The sequence below is a fragment of the Perognathus longimembris genome, chromosome 2, assembly GCF_023159225.1.
Source record: "Perognathus longimembris pacificus isolate PPM17 chromosome 2, ASM2315922v1, whole genome shotgun sequence".
In the NCBI taxonomy this organism is placed as follows: domain Eukaryota; kingdom Metazoa; phylum Chordata; class Mammalia; order Rodentia; family Heteromyidae; genus Perognathus; species Perognathus longimembris.
The window spans coordinates 69,104,989-69,120,447 of record NC_063162.1 but is presented as its reverse complement, the minus strand read 5'-3'; the positions used below and the strand labels follow the sequence as shown (position 1 = coordinate 69,120,447).

The following is a 15,459-nucleotide window of genomic DNA, read 5'->3' as shown; positions in this document are numbered from 1 at the left end:
TTGTGTGCTGTAGCAGTTCTTTTAAGCTCACATTAAGTGCAGCTCTTAAACCCCACCCTCACCCCCCCCAAAGAAAATACTTGTTAAATAAGGATTAGACAGGTCAAACACCATTGTAGTGCAAATAGGTAAACGATTAAAAAAAAAAACAACATTTACAAAATATAGAAATGTTTGGATCCAACAGATGGACAAACATATTCCTTTCAAGTATCTCTCCTTGAAGAAAATAAAAATTAATCAGGTTACTTCCAATACAAAAAAAGTCTCTCTTTTTTGTTCTCTCTCAGGTAAACAGTTTCAAACCCATTAGGTTGCATAGTTCTAAGATCATAAGCACCTTAACGAAATGTACTTGGTATTTTTTTTGTCTTTGATCTTTTTACTCTTCTCATTCTTGTTCTCAATTTTCATTTTCTATGTTGGTTTTGTTGTCTGTTTCTTTTTGTCTTGTAAAAATGGTGCAGAAAAAAAGGAAGTGTTGCTGCATTGTGTCGTTTGATCAGAATGTGTGTGTGTATGTATGTGTGCTGATTTACACACCGATTGCGTCCCACAGACACACTTATGACCTGGGTAATTGAGTGGGACTGGCCCTTTCAAACTCATGGCTTTCTAGACGTGATTTGGGTTGTGCCAGCCTGCACTACTGCAGTCTGGACCAGATGGGGAGGCTCACAAGAGAAATGCAGGGGCGGGGGGAGAGGACAAGACCGCATTGAAGCAACTGATGGCATCAGTTTGATTTTGGAAGAAATGAAAGGTACACGATTCTCCATTCCCCTCCCAGTCCCTGTCTCCTTCATTGCTTCATCTCTGAGCCCTGGGCTAAGGATTATTTTTCTTCCCCACATCTTCCTTCATCTGTTTCATCAGATTTTGTTTGCTTTTAGTTTGCACTCTTTTTTTGTGTGTTTTTATTGTTGTTGGGGTTTTTGTTGTTGGTTTTTTACATTGCTATTTTTTTCTGGGCGTTGCACTCAGAAACCTCACGCGTGTCTTCACGCTCGCCACCACCATCCCCTGCGGCCACCTCGGGCTCCCTCTCCCCTCGCAGGCGGGCGGCGCCGCGGGGAGCTAGGAGCAGCCGCACTCCTCCACGATCATGTTCTGGATGTCCTTCTTGATGATGTTCTGCCCGTCATCGTAGTAGAGCATGGACATGGGCCTCAGCTTGGTGGGCACGCAGCACGACTTGAGGTTGGCGAAGGGGCTGTGACCACGCATGCGGTAGTGGTTGATGACGGTGGAGTGGAAGGACAGCGAGGAGCCCGAGGTGCCCGCGATGTGGCTGGGGCACTCGCCCTCGCAGTAGTTGGCGTGGTAGCCCGAGGGCGCAATGATCCAGTCATTCCAGCCGATGTCCTTGAAGCTGACGAAGAACTGCTTCTTGCAGCAGATGTTCACCTTGCCGTCGCACTCCAGGCCCCGCCGGCGCCGGCGGTGTGGGTGGTCTTCGGACTGGCGGGCCTGAAGCATGAGGAAGGGCCGGTGGGACTGCTCCTTGTCCTCCTCTGGGCCGCCCTCGCCTCCGTCCTTTCTCTTCGCCTCCCCGTCCTCCTCCTTCTTCTTCTTCTTGCCCAGGAGCACCAGGCTGGCGCCGCTCTCCTGGCACTGCTCGCAGGCAATCCGCACGTCCAGGGAGCTCTTGCCCTGGTCCAGCAAGCGCTGGATGCTGCTGGACACCGGGAAGATGTGCCAGGTGCTCTTGCGAGCGTCCACCACCTTCTCCGACAGCAGGAGTTCGCTCCGCTCCCCTTTGAAGCCCACCTCCTCGGCCTCGTCCCCCGCGTCCACGCTGCCCTGCGGGTGTTTCTGCTGCTGAAACAGGCGGATGGTGACTTTGGTCCGGGTCCTGTTGGCCTTGGGGACTTTAAGGAAGAGCCAGATCTCTGCCCGCTCCACCACCGACAGGTCGCTGCCTTCCTTGGAAATCTCGAAGTGCAGCGTCTTTCGGGCCGTGCCTAGAGAGAAAACACAGCAGAAGAGAACCGGGTGTGAGCCGGGTGGGAAAGGGGGGGGCTTGTACCTGTCGGTGTGCAGGGTGGCTTGGTCAAGATGTGGGTGTCATTTCCTTATTGCCAGGGCATCTGTTAATGGCAAAGGACTGGTTTCTTTGTGTTCACGTCTACTCACTAATTCCAGGCAAGACAGAACCTCAGTCACCAACATCTTAAACCACAGTTGGCAAATCACATCCCGCAGGGCAGAAGCCTGAAGGACCAGGCCGCCGTCGGGGCAGCTGTGACATGGTCATATGGTCAAAGAGAAATCACTTCTGAGCCTTAAAAACAGGTATGTTCGACTTTTTATATGCTGCCCTGCCAGCTGTGACATGGTCATATGGTCAAAGAGAAATCACTTCTGAGCCTTAAAAACAGGTATGTTCGACTTTTTATATGCTGCCCTGCCTGCATTCCAACCACGGCACTGAATGGTTACAAAAGAGAACTACAAGGCCTAAAGTATTTCTTCTTTGACCTGTACAAACAACATCTGCAGACCTTTGTTAGAGAAAAAAACAAAGAAAAAAGGAGAGTCTGGCAGGGGTTCTGTGTCAGTGACTGATTTCTTCTTAACCTCAGTTTCATTTTCTATAAAATGGGAATCATGGCTCCCTTTTGTGTAACCTCCTGCGGGCTACAGAAATCTCTGTCCTGACGGAAAGATATACCAGGCCTCCCTTGTGTTGCTGTTAGGAACACCAGTGGCAGCTGCTCTTCCAGGTCACTGCCCTGCCTCGCTCCAGTCACCACTTTCCTGGGTCCCTTCCACAACTTTCCGAGAGGAGTCTTTCTCCAGTCATCTCTCCATGGAGCAGCTGAAGATCAGGCTCCCCAGGGGGAGTGGGATCAGGAAACACGCCCCTCACTTCCTTTCCTGACATCCAGCTGTGCCCAGCATCCATCAGAGCTACTCCAAACTGGGGGCTCTGCCAGAACCATGCCTGCCTTCAGCTGCAACTCCCAGGCAGCCCCTGCCCCTTGCCTGCAGGGGGACAGAGGAGCACCCACCATTCTCTCTATCTAGAAGATTCTGCCCCACACTTTCATGATGCCAACCTCAACTCTGGACCACACTTTCTCTCAAAGCCATCCCTCTGTCTCCTCTGTGCCAACCCCCCCCCCCCCACCCCATATCAGATACTTGAGGTCTAAAGTCTTTGGCTCTTCCCCTGACATAATTCAGTGATTAACATAGAGTAGGTAATTACTTTGATTGCTGATTTTAAAATGGAGGCAGCCTTTGCGTTGAGTTATATTTAATTAAGAGAGCCACCTCCTACCTCGGAATCCCTCCATTTTGGCTTTTCTATCTTTAGAGCACACCAGGTGAGCTCAAAACTATCTCAAATAGCAGCAGCTTCTCACCTTACATGGGTGCAGACATTCCTACTTCAGGGCGGGCACCACCTGGGTTCTACCTCAGCCTAACTTTAAAAGCTGCCTCTTTCCTTTTCTTTTCACAGTGAGTACCTACATAGTTAATGTGCAGCCTCTTTGACTATCAGAGGCAGATAGCTGTAGTGGGGGTATCTCATGCTGTTACTTAGCTGTTATGCTCAAGACTGGTGCTCTAGCAGTTGAGCCACTACTTCACTTCTGGGTTTTTGCCAATTAATTGGCAATCAGAGTCTCACACACTTTTCTGCCCCCACCCCGACCCCCGATGGCTTGGAACCAGGATCCTCAGATCTCAGCCTCCTGAGTAGCTAGGATTACAGGCACCTAGCCCAGACTAGAATTCTGAATTCATCAAATATTTTCCATCTATCAGACTTAGTACTTGACGGTATAAAGAAACAAGTCCTCTCTCACCAAACCTTGGGTCTAATCCTTACAAGTGCTAGTCACAGATTCTGGGTACTGTGCCTAGTACTTACAGGGGTTCTGCTATTCACAGATCCTGGGTGCTGTGCCCAGTACTTACAGGACATCTGCTAGTCACAGATCCTGGGTACTGTGTATAGTACTTAGAGGGAGTCTACTAGTCACAGATCCAGGGTATTGTGTCTAGTACTTACAGGGGGTCTGCTAGTCGCAGATTCCGGCTACAAATGTGAGAACAATCTTCAAGAAGTCGTCTTGGACACCCAGCTCCCTGAGAGAATGTCCCTGCTTGGATGTCTATAGCTGACGGAAATCCAGCTGTACTTATCCGGAGGCCCCGGGATGTTTACGGTACTATAAATTTTAGGCACAGTTTCAAGTTCTCTGCAGCAGAAGGCAGGCTTTCCTGTGCATGGTGCACTGTCGATTCTGTTCTTAATTTAACATACTCCGCAAACTGTGATGGTGCTAGTGGTGGATTCACAAAGACTAGGACCAAGAGGGTGGTATGTGGGCCCTCAGGGCCCTGGGCATTGCCCTGTAAGCCTGCCACCACGACGGCCATGGTGGCTGGGAGCGTTTCCCACTCTGAGCTCGCTTAGGGATTCAGGCCAGAGTTGAAATGTATAATGGAGAGGAGTTTGTGATTTCATAGAAACCAGAGAGGGGATGGGGAGTGAGGAAAGCAGCCTGACATTAGGAAACAGGATGACTTTGAACCAAGTGAATCCCACATTGCCCTTTGCTAGGAGATAGTGGCCCTTTTTTGTTTTGTTGTTGTTGATGCTGGCTTGCTTATTTTTAACAAAAGGGAAGATTCTGACAGAATGTAATCATTCTATCTAAGATGGCAGCCAACAGCAAACTCTAAAGGTGCTGGATCCAGAGGGGAAAGGTGGAAAGTTTTCACCAACCTAGGCCACAGGCCTGAAGGAATATGTAGTGGGGTCACTATAATTCCAAGGGAGGCATCTTTGCCCTTGTCCTGCCCTGCCTTGCCCTGTCCTGCCCTGGCCTGACCATGGGGAGTGAGTTACCCACCATGCTTCCTTCTGTATCTAAGCAGAACAACTTGGAAACAATAACACCACACAGGGTGCCACTGTGCAGACTGAGCCAGAGTAGCTGCTGGTTTAGAAAAGCCAGAGGGTGCAAGGTTGGGCTGTGTTTTTCTAAGAAAGAGCCCCTAACAGAGCTCACATGGGAAAAATAACACAAGCAGGGGGTTGAGGGAGGTGGCTGCATGGGGCACACACTGAGGACTCCCCCTGAATAAATCCAGAGCTCAGGGTGGGAATGAAGGAGGATTCATGGACGAACTAAGAATAGAACAAGTGACAACCTGCCTGCAAACCACTACTGGGGGGCCAGCAAGGTGGAGGTCCTGGGCTACGGTCCGACAGCCTGCATGACTGCCAGCCCCTCATTTCCCAGGATTCTAACGTGAGCTCTAGCCCCGCCCCTTCTCCACCAGCAGCTGTACTCGGAGGCAAATGATTTAGTGTTCCTGACAGAGGATTGTACAAAAACAGCACTCATTAGAGGGGACCCCAAACTGTCAGGTGCTGTTTCATTAGGATCAGAGAGTCATCTGAAAATGACTTTCATGCTGTCTGGCCAGTCATTAACGGCCTGGCATGGCCTGTGTGTTGTGGGCCAGTCCGAGATCTGATGTATGCATCTCTGTAATGATCTGGACAGAAAGCTGGTTCATTGTGCCTGCCTGCTTTCTCTCTCCCCCATATTTCTGACATTTGGATTTTCCCCTTGCTAATTGACATTCCTGTCGCCTCCTTCTCTCGCTGTCCATTTCTGGAACTGCTGTTTGTATATTGCATGATATTTTACCGGGGGGTGGGGGAGATAAAACTGAGATCCACTTTCACCAAAGTGCCTTACTGCTCAGAAGGACAGGGGCAAGAGAGAGATTCAAGTCTTCCTAATGTCTACCTCATGTGCAGGTACATTTTTACAAGTTCTATTGTATTCTTATTAAGCAGTGCATATCTATCTATCTATATTTTCTTTCCTTGCAGAAGTGGGTGGGGAGAATGAGGTGGATGAAAGCTACCATGGAAATAGTGGTTATCAGGGCTGTTGGTTTCAGGAATATATTACAATTTGAATTTTCTAGAGATTAAAAAAAAATCTAATAATTTGTCCATCGGTTCTCTTCCCTGAGAATAGCACACTGCAATAATAGTGTCAGGGTGCCCCACTCTGCAACTCTTTATGTATCACCATTTGCAAAATGGAAGAGGTTCAGGATCAATTTCTAATACGTCTCAGAATTGGTTTCAATATTGAGTGCTCTAAAATCCTAACATGGAAGCCTTCCCAGAATTCTGCCAGAGCAAGCACTGCAGTGGGCACAGGTGTGGACCGGGGTTTTGAGCTAGCCAGAGAGCACTGCTTTCTTCTCAAACCTTCCATTACCTAGTTAGTCTCCAATAATATTCTTTTTATCCCTTCACTCATTTTCTTTTCATTCTCATGGATTTTCCCCCTTACTCAAGGCTTTTCATGAGCAAGACTTGTATCACAGCCTGTTCTGCCTGAGTAATTGACTCAGATAATCCCACGCACATCCACCTGGGTGCTAATACTGCATGCATTGCCTAAGCCCCTGTGAGTCTAGTGGACTCATACCCAAGACAGAAGAATGGTACAAAGAAATAATTTAAAAAAATTAAAGGATAGGGATAGATCTGGAACTTTGCAAGGAATATATTTGCAATGTTACGTAGTAGAAGCATTGGTCAGAGGGAAGGTTGTCCAAGCTGGAAAGAAAGGTCATTTTGTTTTACTTTCAGATTTTTCCCATAATTGAATCTTGTAGGGCATGCCGAGGGTTAAGCAGCCAAGCCCCCCCAGTGGCTCCCAGCCCCCACATTAAGATGCAAATGCTACTCAACACCCCAAAGACCCAGTATTTCATGTTTGCTGGTATAGGAACAGATTCTCTTTCTCTCTCTCTCTCTCTCTCTCTCTCTCTCTCTCTCTCACACACACACACACACACACACACACATTATCTCTCTCTCTCTCTCTCTCTCTCTCTCTTTTTCCTAGTGAAATCAGCAATGCTCTCATGCATTGTTTTGGTTTGATTGGGTTGGGTTTTCCTTGCCAGGGTCCTGGTAAAAGCAAGCTGTCCTTTGCTATCTATATACGTCATAACTATGGCTCTAAGTCAATGTGGAAAGTTAGGCTGTACATTTAAGCTTACTACGGAAGCACAGGCGGGTGGGAAGCCTTGCTGTAAAAATGCATCTGTGACTTTAATTTTCCATCCGCCATCATGATATAGTCAGCAAACTCACTGCCACGCACTGTGTGCATGTGTGCGTGTGTGTGTGTGTGAGAGAGAGAGAGAGAGAGAGAGAGAGAGAGAGAGACTGAGAGAAGCTTCCAGAGGTTTCTGCAAAAGGCAGCAAAGCAGGTCTTTAAAAATTACTGACCTACAGTATGGGATCTTGCCCACAGCAGAACTAGACCTTGCATTATATACGTTACCTTGGTCATTTTTTCTTTTTAAAATATTTAGCCTTATAAAAAAAATCTCTCCTTAGGATCCATTTTTGAATTGTTGTAAAGATCCAGCTACATTCCTTACCCACTGCTCTTCTGATTAAAAAGTAAAAGATAAAAAGGTTAATTTTTGAGGGGAGGAGGAGAGAAGAGGGTCTCAACTTCCTAAATAACAAACAAAAACATAGAAACATCTCTCAAGCAAGATTCAACCCACAAGATTTCAGAGACTTCTTGAAAGTTCCTGAGAACTTTTACACTTTTGATTTGAGACCTAGCTAGGAATCAATCTAGTATGAAAAATTGTGAACTATAGCTAAGATAGCAGGCTCCAGAATTTTTTTTTCAGCAGAAGAGGAGCCAAGATAAATATGTAATTTTTATGCGAAGTGCCTGGGAAGATGGAGCTCCAGTTCTTCGAACATGAAAACTATATTTCTACCCTGATATATGTCCCAACTCCACAATAGTATATACACTTCTTCCTAAATAATAATAATAAGCTAGCAATCTCTTCCCCTATCTTTCCTCCTGCACCATTTCTCTCCACACCCTCTCTTTAGAAACAACGCACCCTCTATAGCCGAACTCCCCACTCTTGCTAGGCATTAAACACATAGCCTTTAAAAAAAAAATTCTTCCTGTTCAAAGTCACCTGTCATTGTCTCACTGGGGAAATGTGTTGATATGGCTGACGAACTAGAGAACAGAATCAGGGGAGATGGAAGATTTGTTTTGTTTGTTGTTGTTGTTGTTGTTGTTTTAAGCCCAGGCAACCATAGGAGAGAGACACTCAAATCTGTATCTCTGATGATTCACAGTCACATTTACTGTTTTGTTTGATTTTGAAATTTCACTCCTCTCCCTTCCATAGAACTCTGGAATGCTTGCCTATATCCTCACCAGCACTCCCTGTTTCCTTGCCTTCTGTCTAATGTGATATGTTGCAAGTATTTCTGGGCCTCGAATCCTATAAAAATCTTCACTGTTTAGAAGGATGAGGGGGGTGAGCAGGAAGCAAGCGGTGATCACTGAGGGTAGGGTGCTGTGGAGTGGGGCTCCCAATAAGCACCATTGCCTTTCCCAGATTCTGTGACACAGAGCAAAACTCTTTGGAACGCGCCCTCTTGTGGCCATTTCCCCCCATTATTCAGAGGAGAGTGTGCAAAGCACCTAAAGGTTGAGTGAGGGGTAATTCCCAGGCAAGTTCAGGCGCCTGTTGGGGAATGGAGCTGTGAAAGTCAACTCCACTTTGAGATGGTCTTTCTCTGTAGGTAGGGAGAACGAGCCATCCAGGCAAGCTTCCTAGGTGCCTCCTTGGGCAGGGCACATTTCTAACTCAAATCTTCTGTATAAATTCTCCCCTCCAAGAGGGGAGATTTATGAGTTGCTTTCAGCAACAACTACGCTAGGGGAGCATTACCTATTTCTTGTGTATTTGCCTTTCTTTTTTTTTTCTTTATCCTTTCTGTAATAAGAACTATCACTTGCTAAGTTAGTTATGAGAATAAGAATCTGGATGGCAGTCAGGGCTGCTATTGTACAATGATTGACCGGCTACTCAAAGAACATACAAGTCAGAAAAAGATCAAATAAGACACAATAGCCAAGAAGGCCAATGACTTTGGTTTCACTGATAAATAAAGTCATAGTTGACTCGGCTTAACTCACCCTATTACCTTTCCTTTAGGACTTGATATAAATGTTGAGGTTTGGGACTTTGTGCCGATCACAGTAACCTTGGGGGAGAAATGTGAGGTGATATCTATAGAACAGAAAAGCACTTTTTGTTTGTGGGAATAATTCAGAGAGCCCTAGAATGATGAATCCTTGCTGCTTAGCCAATAATAACTCAGCATCTCAACTTCTCGAAGTTGGGGTGCTTTCTACCTGAGCACAATGAGACTGACTCAGTTCAAGGGTCTCGAGATATTTTTGCTTTTTTATTTCCTCCACTTCAATGGCTATGGATTTGTTGATTTATTCAGCAATCAAGGAGAGAGAAGGGAGAAATTAAGCATGCATGCCTCAGCTAACGGAGGATCAGGTGGCAAGGCCAGGTCTAGTGTATGCTTATGGGTAACGGGTTATTATTCTATGTTGTGCAAATAGTTACAAAGAAAAGAAAAATGCGTGCCCTTTTCCATTCTCCAAAGACCTTGACTTTCCACATAGTTGGAATGTTACTAAAGTTAAATTATTCCAAAAGCAACAAGACAGATTTTTGCTGTTCAGTTTTGCATAGTCTCTACAGTTATTTAGATAAGTGTATTTCCTGGATAGGCAAAGTCAATAACAAAATGCTTGCCTGGTGTCCTATTAGGGGACTAGAATGTCCTCACAGAAGTCACGAAATGGATGAAATGATACTGAATCAACTTGAAATTGGCATGTGCAACTTCTCAGTGGAGAAAAATTAAGCAATTACAATAAATCCCTCCAAAGACTCCAAAGTAAAGGTGCTCAGACTCCCAGCACACACGCTCAGCTGCAGTCAATTTGCAAGGCCAATCAATTACCTTTTTTAAAAATATCTAATTTTCTCTCCTGGGAAGTACAAGACTAATAAGACCCCCTACCAGTGCCAGGAAGCCTGGCACTGAGGAGAAGATCATCGGTAAAATAGAATGTAAATGGCCTCATTCTCACTGCTAAGTCTCTAGGTGGCAAGAGAGTGATCTTGTATACCAACCCATGACATTGGAAGGAAGGACGCATTGCTGGTGTCCATGGTGCAGTCACAAGTGGTCAGAGGCACAGATCTATTTAGCCCAGGATCACTGAAAGCCAGATGACTAGGAACCACCTTTCTCCTGTCCAGGGAGGAACAGAATCTCTGGCCCAATATTCTAAGTTGTTCCCCACCTCTCTACCACCGAAGGCTGAGGAAATCTAGTTGAGCAACTTGAAAACTCCAGCTTCCCATTTTCCCTCCATGATTGTGTTGGGGGTGGGGGTGGGTGTTGCATCCAGAGGTAGCATCCTTTCATTCCTGAAGTCAGGATAGAAAGTTTTTCCCTAACTCAGAGGCACTTCTAGAGAGAGAGATAGCCGGTCCAGGAAGCCAGCCATCAGGCTCTTTGTCCCCCCACCCCCTAAAAAAGGATACCCAGGTCTTATGAACATGGTTTTCATGAAAACAGATTATCTGAGTCAACAGGTTTTCAGGACTGGAAATTATGAGTGTTGCCCTGTTTATAACAGTGACAAACTTTTAAACAAAATGCTGTGTAGTCCTAGCACATACTTTCCTAGCCATATGCATCAACCCCCCCCCCCCCGCCCAAAAACAAAAACACCATGATATTCTTCTAAAATGGATCTGGCAAAGGATCTGGGTTTTTAGCATGGCATTACCATGGCTGTCATAACGATGGAGGTATCATATTATTAACACATCTGCCTGCCTAGTGGGCTTGGGCTGCAGTGCAGGCAGGGAGATCTGGGCCTCCACCCCCTAAGGAGTGGACACATAAAAAGAGAGTGGCTACCCCGCAGTGGCCCACACTTCTGGCAGGTCCTTTCTCTTCTGCAACAGGTTACTGTGGTCCTGAGCCAATGGCTACAGTGTACTCATCAGGGCTCTTCCCTTTCAGGACTGAGGAGAGTTGAGCAGAGTTATCTGAGAGTGTTTTGTCAAGGTTGCATTCCTTGGCACAGTCCTTAGTAACTTTACAAAACGTTGGAAGTCAGGATTTGTGGAGGGAGAGGCTCTTTGGGCTTTTGATGGTTATTATTATTCAGAAAGTCAAAATCACTTTTCAAAAGTGACTCCTACTTGAATGTTTCCCATCCCTCTGCAGCCTAGTTTGTGCCGTGAACACACAGATAATCATAAAGGTAAATGACTGTCCCCAGGAAGTCCCTGAACCCAGTGCCCTGCCTCTGTCTGGGGATCCAGGCGGGGGAGATCTTTACATGGGAAGGTTTAAGTCTGGGAGTTCCTCTGTGGCCTTCTGCTGGCAGTCTCTCTCTCTCTCTCTCTCTCTCTCTCTCTCTCTCTCTCTCTCTCTCTCTCTCTCTCTCTCTCTCTCTCTCCCCTCTCTCTCTCTCTCTCTCTCCCCTCTCTCCCTCTTTCTCTCCCCCCTCTCTCTTTCTCTCTCTCTCACCTCCTAGTAGAAACTTTGGATGGGTTCCTCCTCCGAGGGGAGCTACTTCACCCACCCCACCCCCAGTACCTGGAAATGCCCAACTTTCACTCAACTGCTCTGGTCGGGCTAGCAGGGCCAGGGATCCCGTGACCCTCTGCCTACCGGCTCCAGACTGACCCCAGTGCTGGGTGGCTTCCTTCCTCCAGCCGCTACAGGCGGGGTTCACCAAATGTCAGCTCCAAGGGGTGCGGATTCGGGTGCTGTGGACTCGGTCCTCTGCACCACCACCCCCCCCGTCCCCGCCTCCCCGCAGGGACCACCGCCACCGCGCGCCCCGCGACCCCGCACCCTGGTAGACACTGCCCGCCCGCGGGAAGACGCCAGGTCCCCGCCCGGGCTGCCGGGCTGCCGGGCTACGGGCTGCCGGGCTTGCCGGGCTGCTGCGGGCTGTCGGGCTGCGGGATGAAGGCGAACGCCCGGCCCCGGCCCCGGCCCCCGGCCCGGCCCGGCCCTCCCCGCCGCCGCCGCCCGCACCCACCTGACTCGGCGAAGGTGATGACCTCGGAGGTCTGCTCCATGAGTTCATTCATCTCCGCCCTGCGGCCGATGTCGTCCTCGATCTCCACGTACCCGTTCTCGCCCACTTTGCCCACATGCAGCTTGCGGATGGCGTTCAGGAGCGCCGCCTTGGGCACCGGCTGGCTCACATCGGGTCTCTTCTTCAAGTGCAGCATATTCAAAATGTGCTTCTTGACGGCCTCCACCATCTCGGGCTGGGTGCTGGGTAGATCCTTGGGGAGCGTGGCCAGCGCGCAGGACGGGCACTCGGGATTCGCGCCGTGGCCCCCGGCCCCGGGGGTCGGAGAGCTCCTCACGATAATCCAGCAACTTGCCAACAGAAATCCTCGCAGCCAAAGCAAGGGCATCCTGCCTGCCAAACTTGTGGTGGGGGCCGCCCGAGGCCCTGCGTCTCCGCGCACCTCCGCGCACGGGTGGGGACTCTTATCGGGGTATTTCTCTCTCTTTCTCTCTCTCTTTCTCTCTCTCTCTTTCTCTCTCTCCTCTCCTCTCTCGCCTTCTCCTCTTCAGCAAATTCTCTGGAACAAGAAGAAGCAAAAAGTTTTCTGTGAAGTTGTCTTTGCAGGTTCCCCTCTCTGAATACAGTCCCTGCTGTCCAGTGGTGCCTGTCAGAGAGCAGAGTTCTGACTGTCTCCGAGTAAAAGAGAAGGAGGGAGGGAGGGAGGGAGGGAGGGAAGGAGGGAGGGATAGAAGGAGGGAGGGAGGGAGGGAAGGAGGGAAGGAGAGACAGGGTGGGGGGAAACAGAGACTGGGAGAGAATGGGAGGGAGAGAGACAAGGAGAGGGAGAGAGAAGAGAGAGGGAAAGGGGGGAAGGGAGAAGGGAGAGAGAGAGAGAGAGAGAGAGAGAGAGAGAGAGAGAGAGAGGATTGGCCCCAAGTGAGTGAGTGAGCACAGAGGGAGGGAGTTTGTCAGTGAGTAAAGCGGTGTTGGGAGGGAGGGAAGAGAAGGGAGGGGGGAGGGGGGAGGGACCGACGGTTTTCTGACAGTCTGCCTTCCTTCTGCTCCTCGCTGCCTCTCAAACACCTCTCATCAAATACCACCATTCTCCTGAATTCCCCGTTCCCCTCTATAATAAATCCTTCACGTTTGCCTTGCTTCTGCCGCTTGGGAGATGCTCTCTCTGCCTGTCCCCTGGCTTTACCTCTTCCTCTTTCTGCCTGTCCCCTGGCTTTACCTATTCCTTTCTCTACGGATAAGCAGTGGTGGTATGCAAACACACCACATACCCTTCTCAGCGCTCTGGGCTGACTTGATTGAAAGGCCTGCCTGCCCCCATTAGCTTCATCCACCTGGCCAGGCTAGCCTCTGCCCATGACTGAGGGTCCACCTGCAGGACAGGTGGATGGGGAGGGTGCATAGGTAGCTGGAGTCAGGGGAGGGAGGAGGGCCCCAGCCCCCTACCCGGCATAGTTGGGGCTGGGGGCCAGCTGATTTCTCTGCCTGCTGGAATGTAGAAATTTTCCTTTGCCCCCCATTCATTCATATTGTAATGTTCAGAGTAGCAGGCAACTCAGAAGAACTTTTGCTGGCTGTCATGTAATTCTACTTTTCCCAGCTTGGTGGTAGCTCAGCAAGAAATTAAAATAGCTATGAGACCATTAGCCATCTAACTTTATAAGTCACAGTAACAAAAGGAGGTGATTTTCCCTCTCTGGTTCACTGTCCATTCTGTCTGTAAAACACACACACACACACACACACACACACACACACACACACACACACGATAACCTAACACTCCTTGCTTCCAGATAAATGATCACAGATAAAATACAAAATTCATCTTCCACATTCTTTCATAAAGAGTGTAGTCTTACCACTTGAGTAACTGGCCCTATGGGGAAAGAATCTAAACTACATTGGCAAATTATTTGTCTCTGTCACATGATGGCTTTCTCAGCTTGTCCTCTGCTTTGCTCTCCAGAGCCCCACATCCACACACAGGTTGCTTGACTGATTTCTTTCTTCCTCAGAGATTAAAAAAAAATCATGGATTTTAGTATTTTCTGAACAAGAAAAATGAACAGTTTTTAACAATGCTCTTCTAAAGCTTTTTGAGAATAGAATTCCTCAACCCCCCTCTGTTTTTCTTTTAATTTTTCTGTTTTGTTGCTTTTATCGTCTTGCAGAAGTATCTTTAAGGAGGAGGAAGGTTTCCATCTGTGAAGCCTTCCTTGTCTCTGTTTCTCTCCCATACAGAAACCTTCTTAGTTTTGGAAATACCGGCAGTTTCTAACAGCAGTGGGCTCCTAGTATTTTAGTCTAACCATGCAGTTTGGGCAGAAAAGAGTTAACATGTATAATTACTACAAGCACCTATGAGATGTGAGTACAAGGAAGGAGAGAGAGAGAGAAAAAAAGAGAGAGAATTGTGGCACTGAGTTAAAATTACAGCTTGGTCAGGTAGCAATGCTTTTCTGAATTCCTATCTCCTGTCCTCCTTAAAAATAAAAACAAAAACAAAAAATAAGTATTTGCCACACTTTCTTACAAGTTTTGGCTCCTGGAACATCGCATTATTCAGCTATTACTGATAACACTTTGTCCACCTGATGATCTCAGGGGAAGGAAGGGGGAAGTCTGTACATCCTAATGGTTTAGTAAAATATCTTCATACTAACTTCCTTAACATCAAGCCACCTCTTAAGGAAGCACAGACACGGAATCCCAAAGCATTTTGTAGTCTAATTTAAGTTTTTACAAGGCAGTCTGAAATAGAATGAAAAGTTTCCTGACTCTAAACAACTCGAGAGTCCTCAGATAGCATCTGGATAAAGCAACTTATCAATATTTGGATTGTCTCTGCATGTAAGTATGTGTGTGTTCCCTAGACTTGCTGTTTGGCAAATGGAACTCTTAAAAATAGCTTTCTTTCTGGCATATGTATTTGTATATATGTGCTGAGAGAGTTGTATAAACACATAATCTATTCGCATACTCTAGGACTATTAAAAATAAAAATCCACAGTATTAACCTGCTGGAATAATAGAAAGTATTTTAACAAATCACAATGCCCCCTGGTAGTATCTATAAGTTGGGAAAGTACTTCACCTAACCATAAGCAAGAATGCAAAGCCTTACCTCTGTGGAGCCTTGCACTTCACCAGCCAGCTCGGGTGTCATGTGGTGAACTGTGGGAGTTCTTCTTCATGGCCTTGGCACTGGCAAGTTTTATACTGTACTACTTATTTGTACCCTCACACATTGGTACCTCTCAAAAGAGTAGGGCTGGGCTTTGTTTGGGATTGGCTGAGTCAATATGACATCATCCAGATGACTAGTTTCTACAGGGTGAGACATTTCATAACTTATTATCTAATGGAAATCCCTTTTGCCTTTTGAGATATTGAGTCCTCTGATTGTGATGAGTCTCCTTTTTACCAAAAAAAAAGTAAGTGTAATGAATTAATTTTTAAAAATTGCAAC

At 47.4% G+C, this 15,459-nt stretch overlaps 1 protein-coding gene across 2 annotated transcripts; it reads right to left on the bottom strand.

The window, feature by feature from the left end:
• Window positions 1-434: 434 nt before the first annotated feature.
• On the bottom strand, window positions 435-15,228 carry Inhba (inhibin subunit beta A). Of its 2 annotated transcripts, XM_048337789.1 has the most exons (3): window positions 15,115-15,228; window positions 11,991-12,549; window positions 435-1,964 (listed from the first exon to the last, which is right to left on the bottom strand). In XM_048337789.1, the coding sequence occupies exons 2-3, from the start codon at window positions 12,376-12,378 to the stop codon at window positions 1,078-1,080; spliced, it is 1,275 nt and encodes a 424-aa protein (XP_048193746.1). In that variant the 5' UTR covers window positions 12,379-12,549; window positions 15,115-15,228; the 3' UTR covers window positions 435-1,077. The 2 variants fall into 2 exon arrangements, with proteins under 2 accessions (XP_048193746.1, XP_048193745.1); XM_048337788.1 differs by lacking the exon at window positions 15,115-15,228 and having other exon boundaries at window positions 11,991-12,646.
• Between the last annotated feature and the right edge of the window lie 231 nt (window positions 15,229-15,459).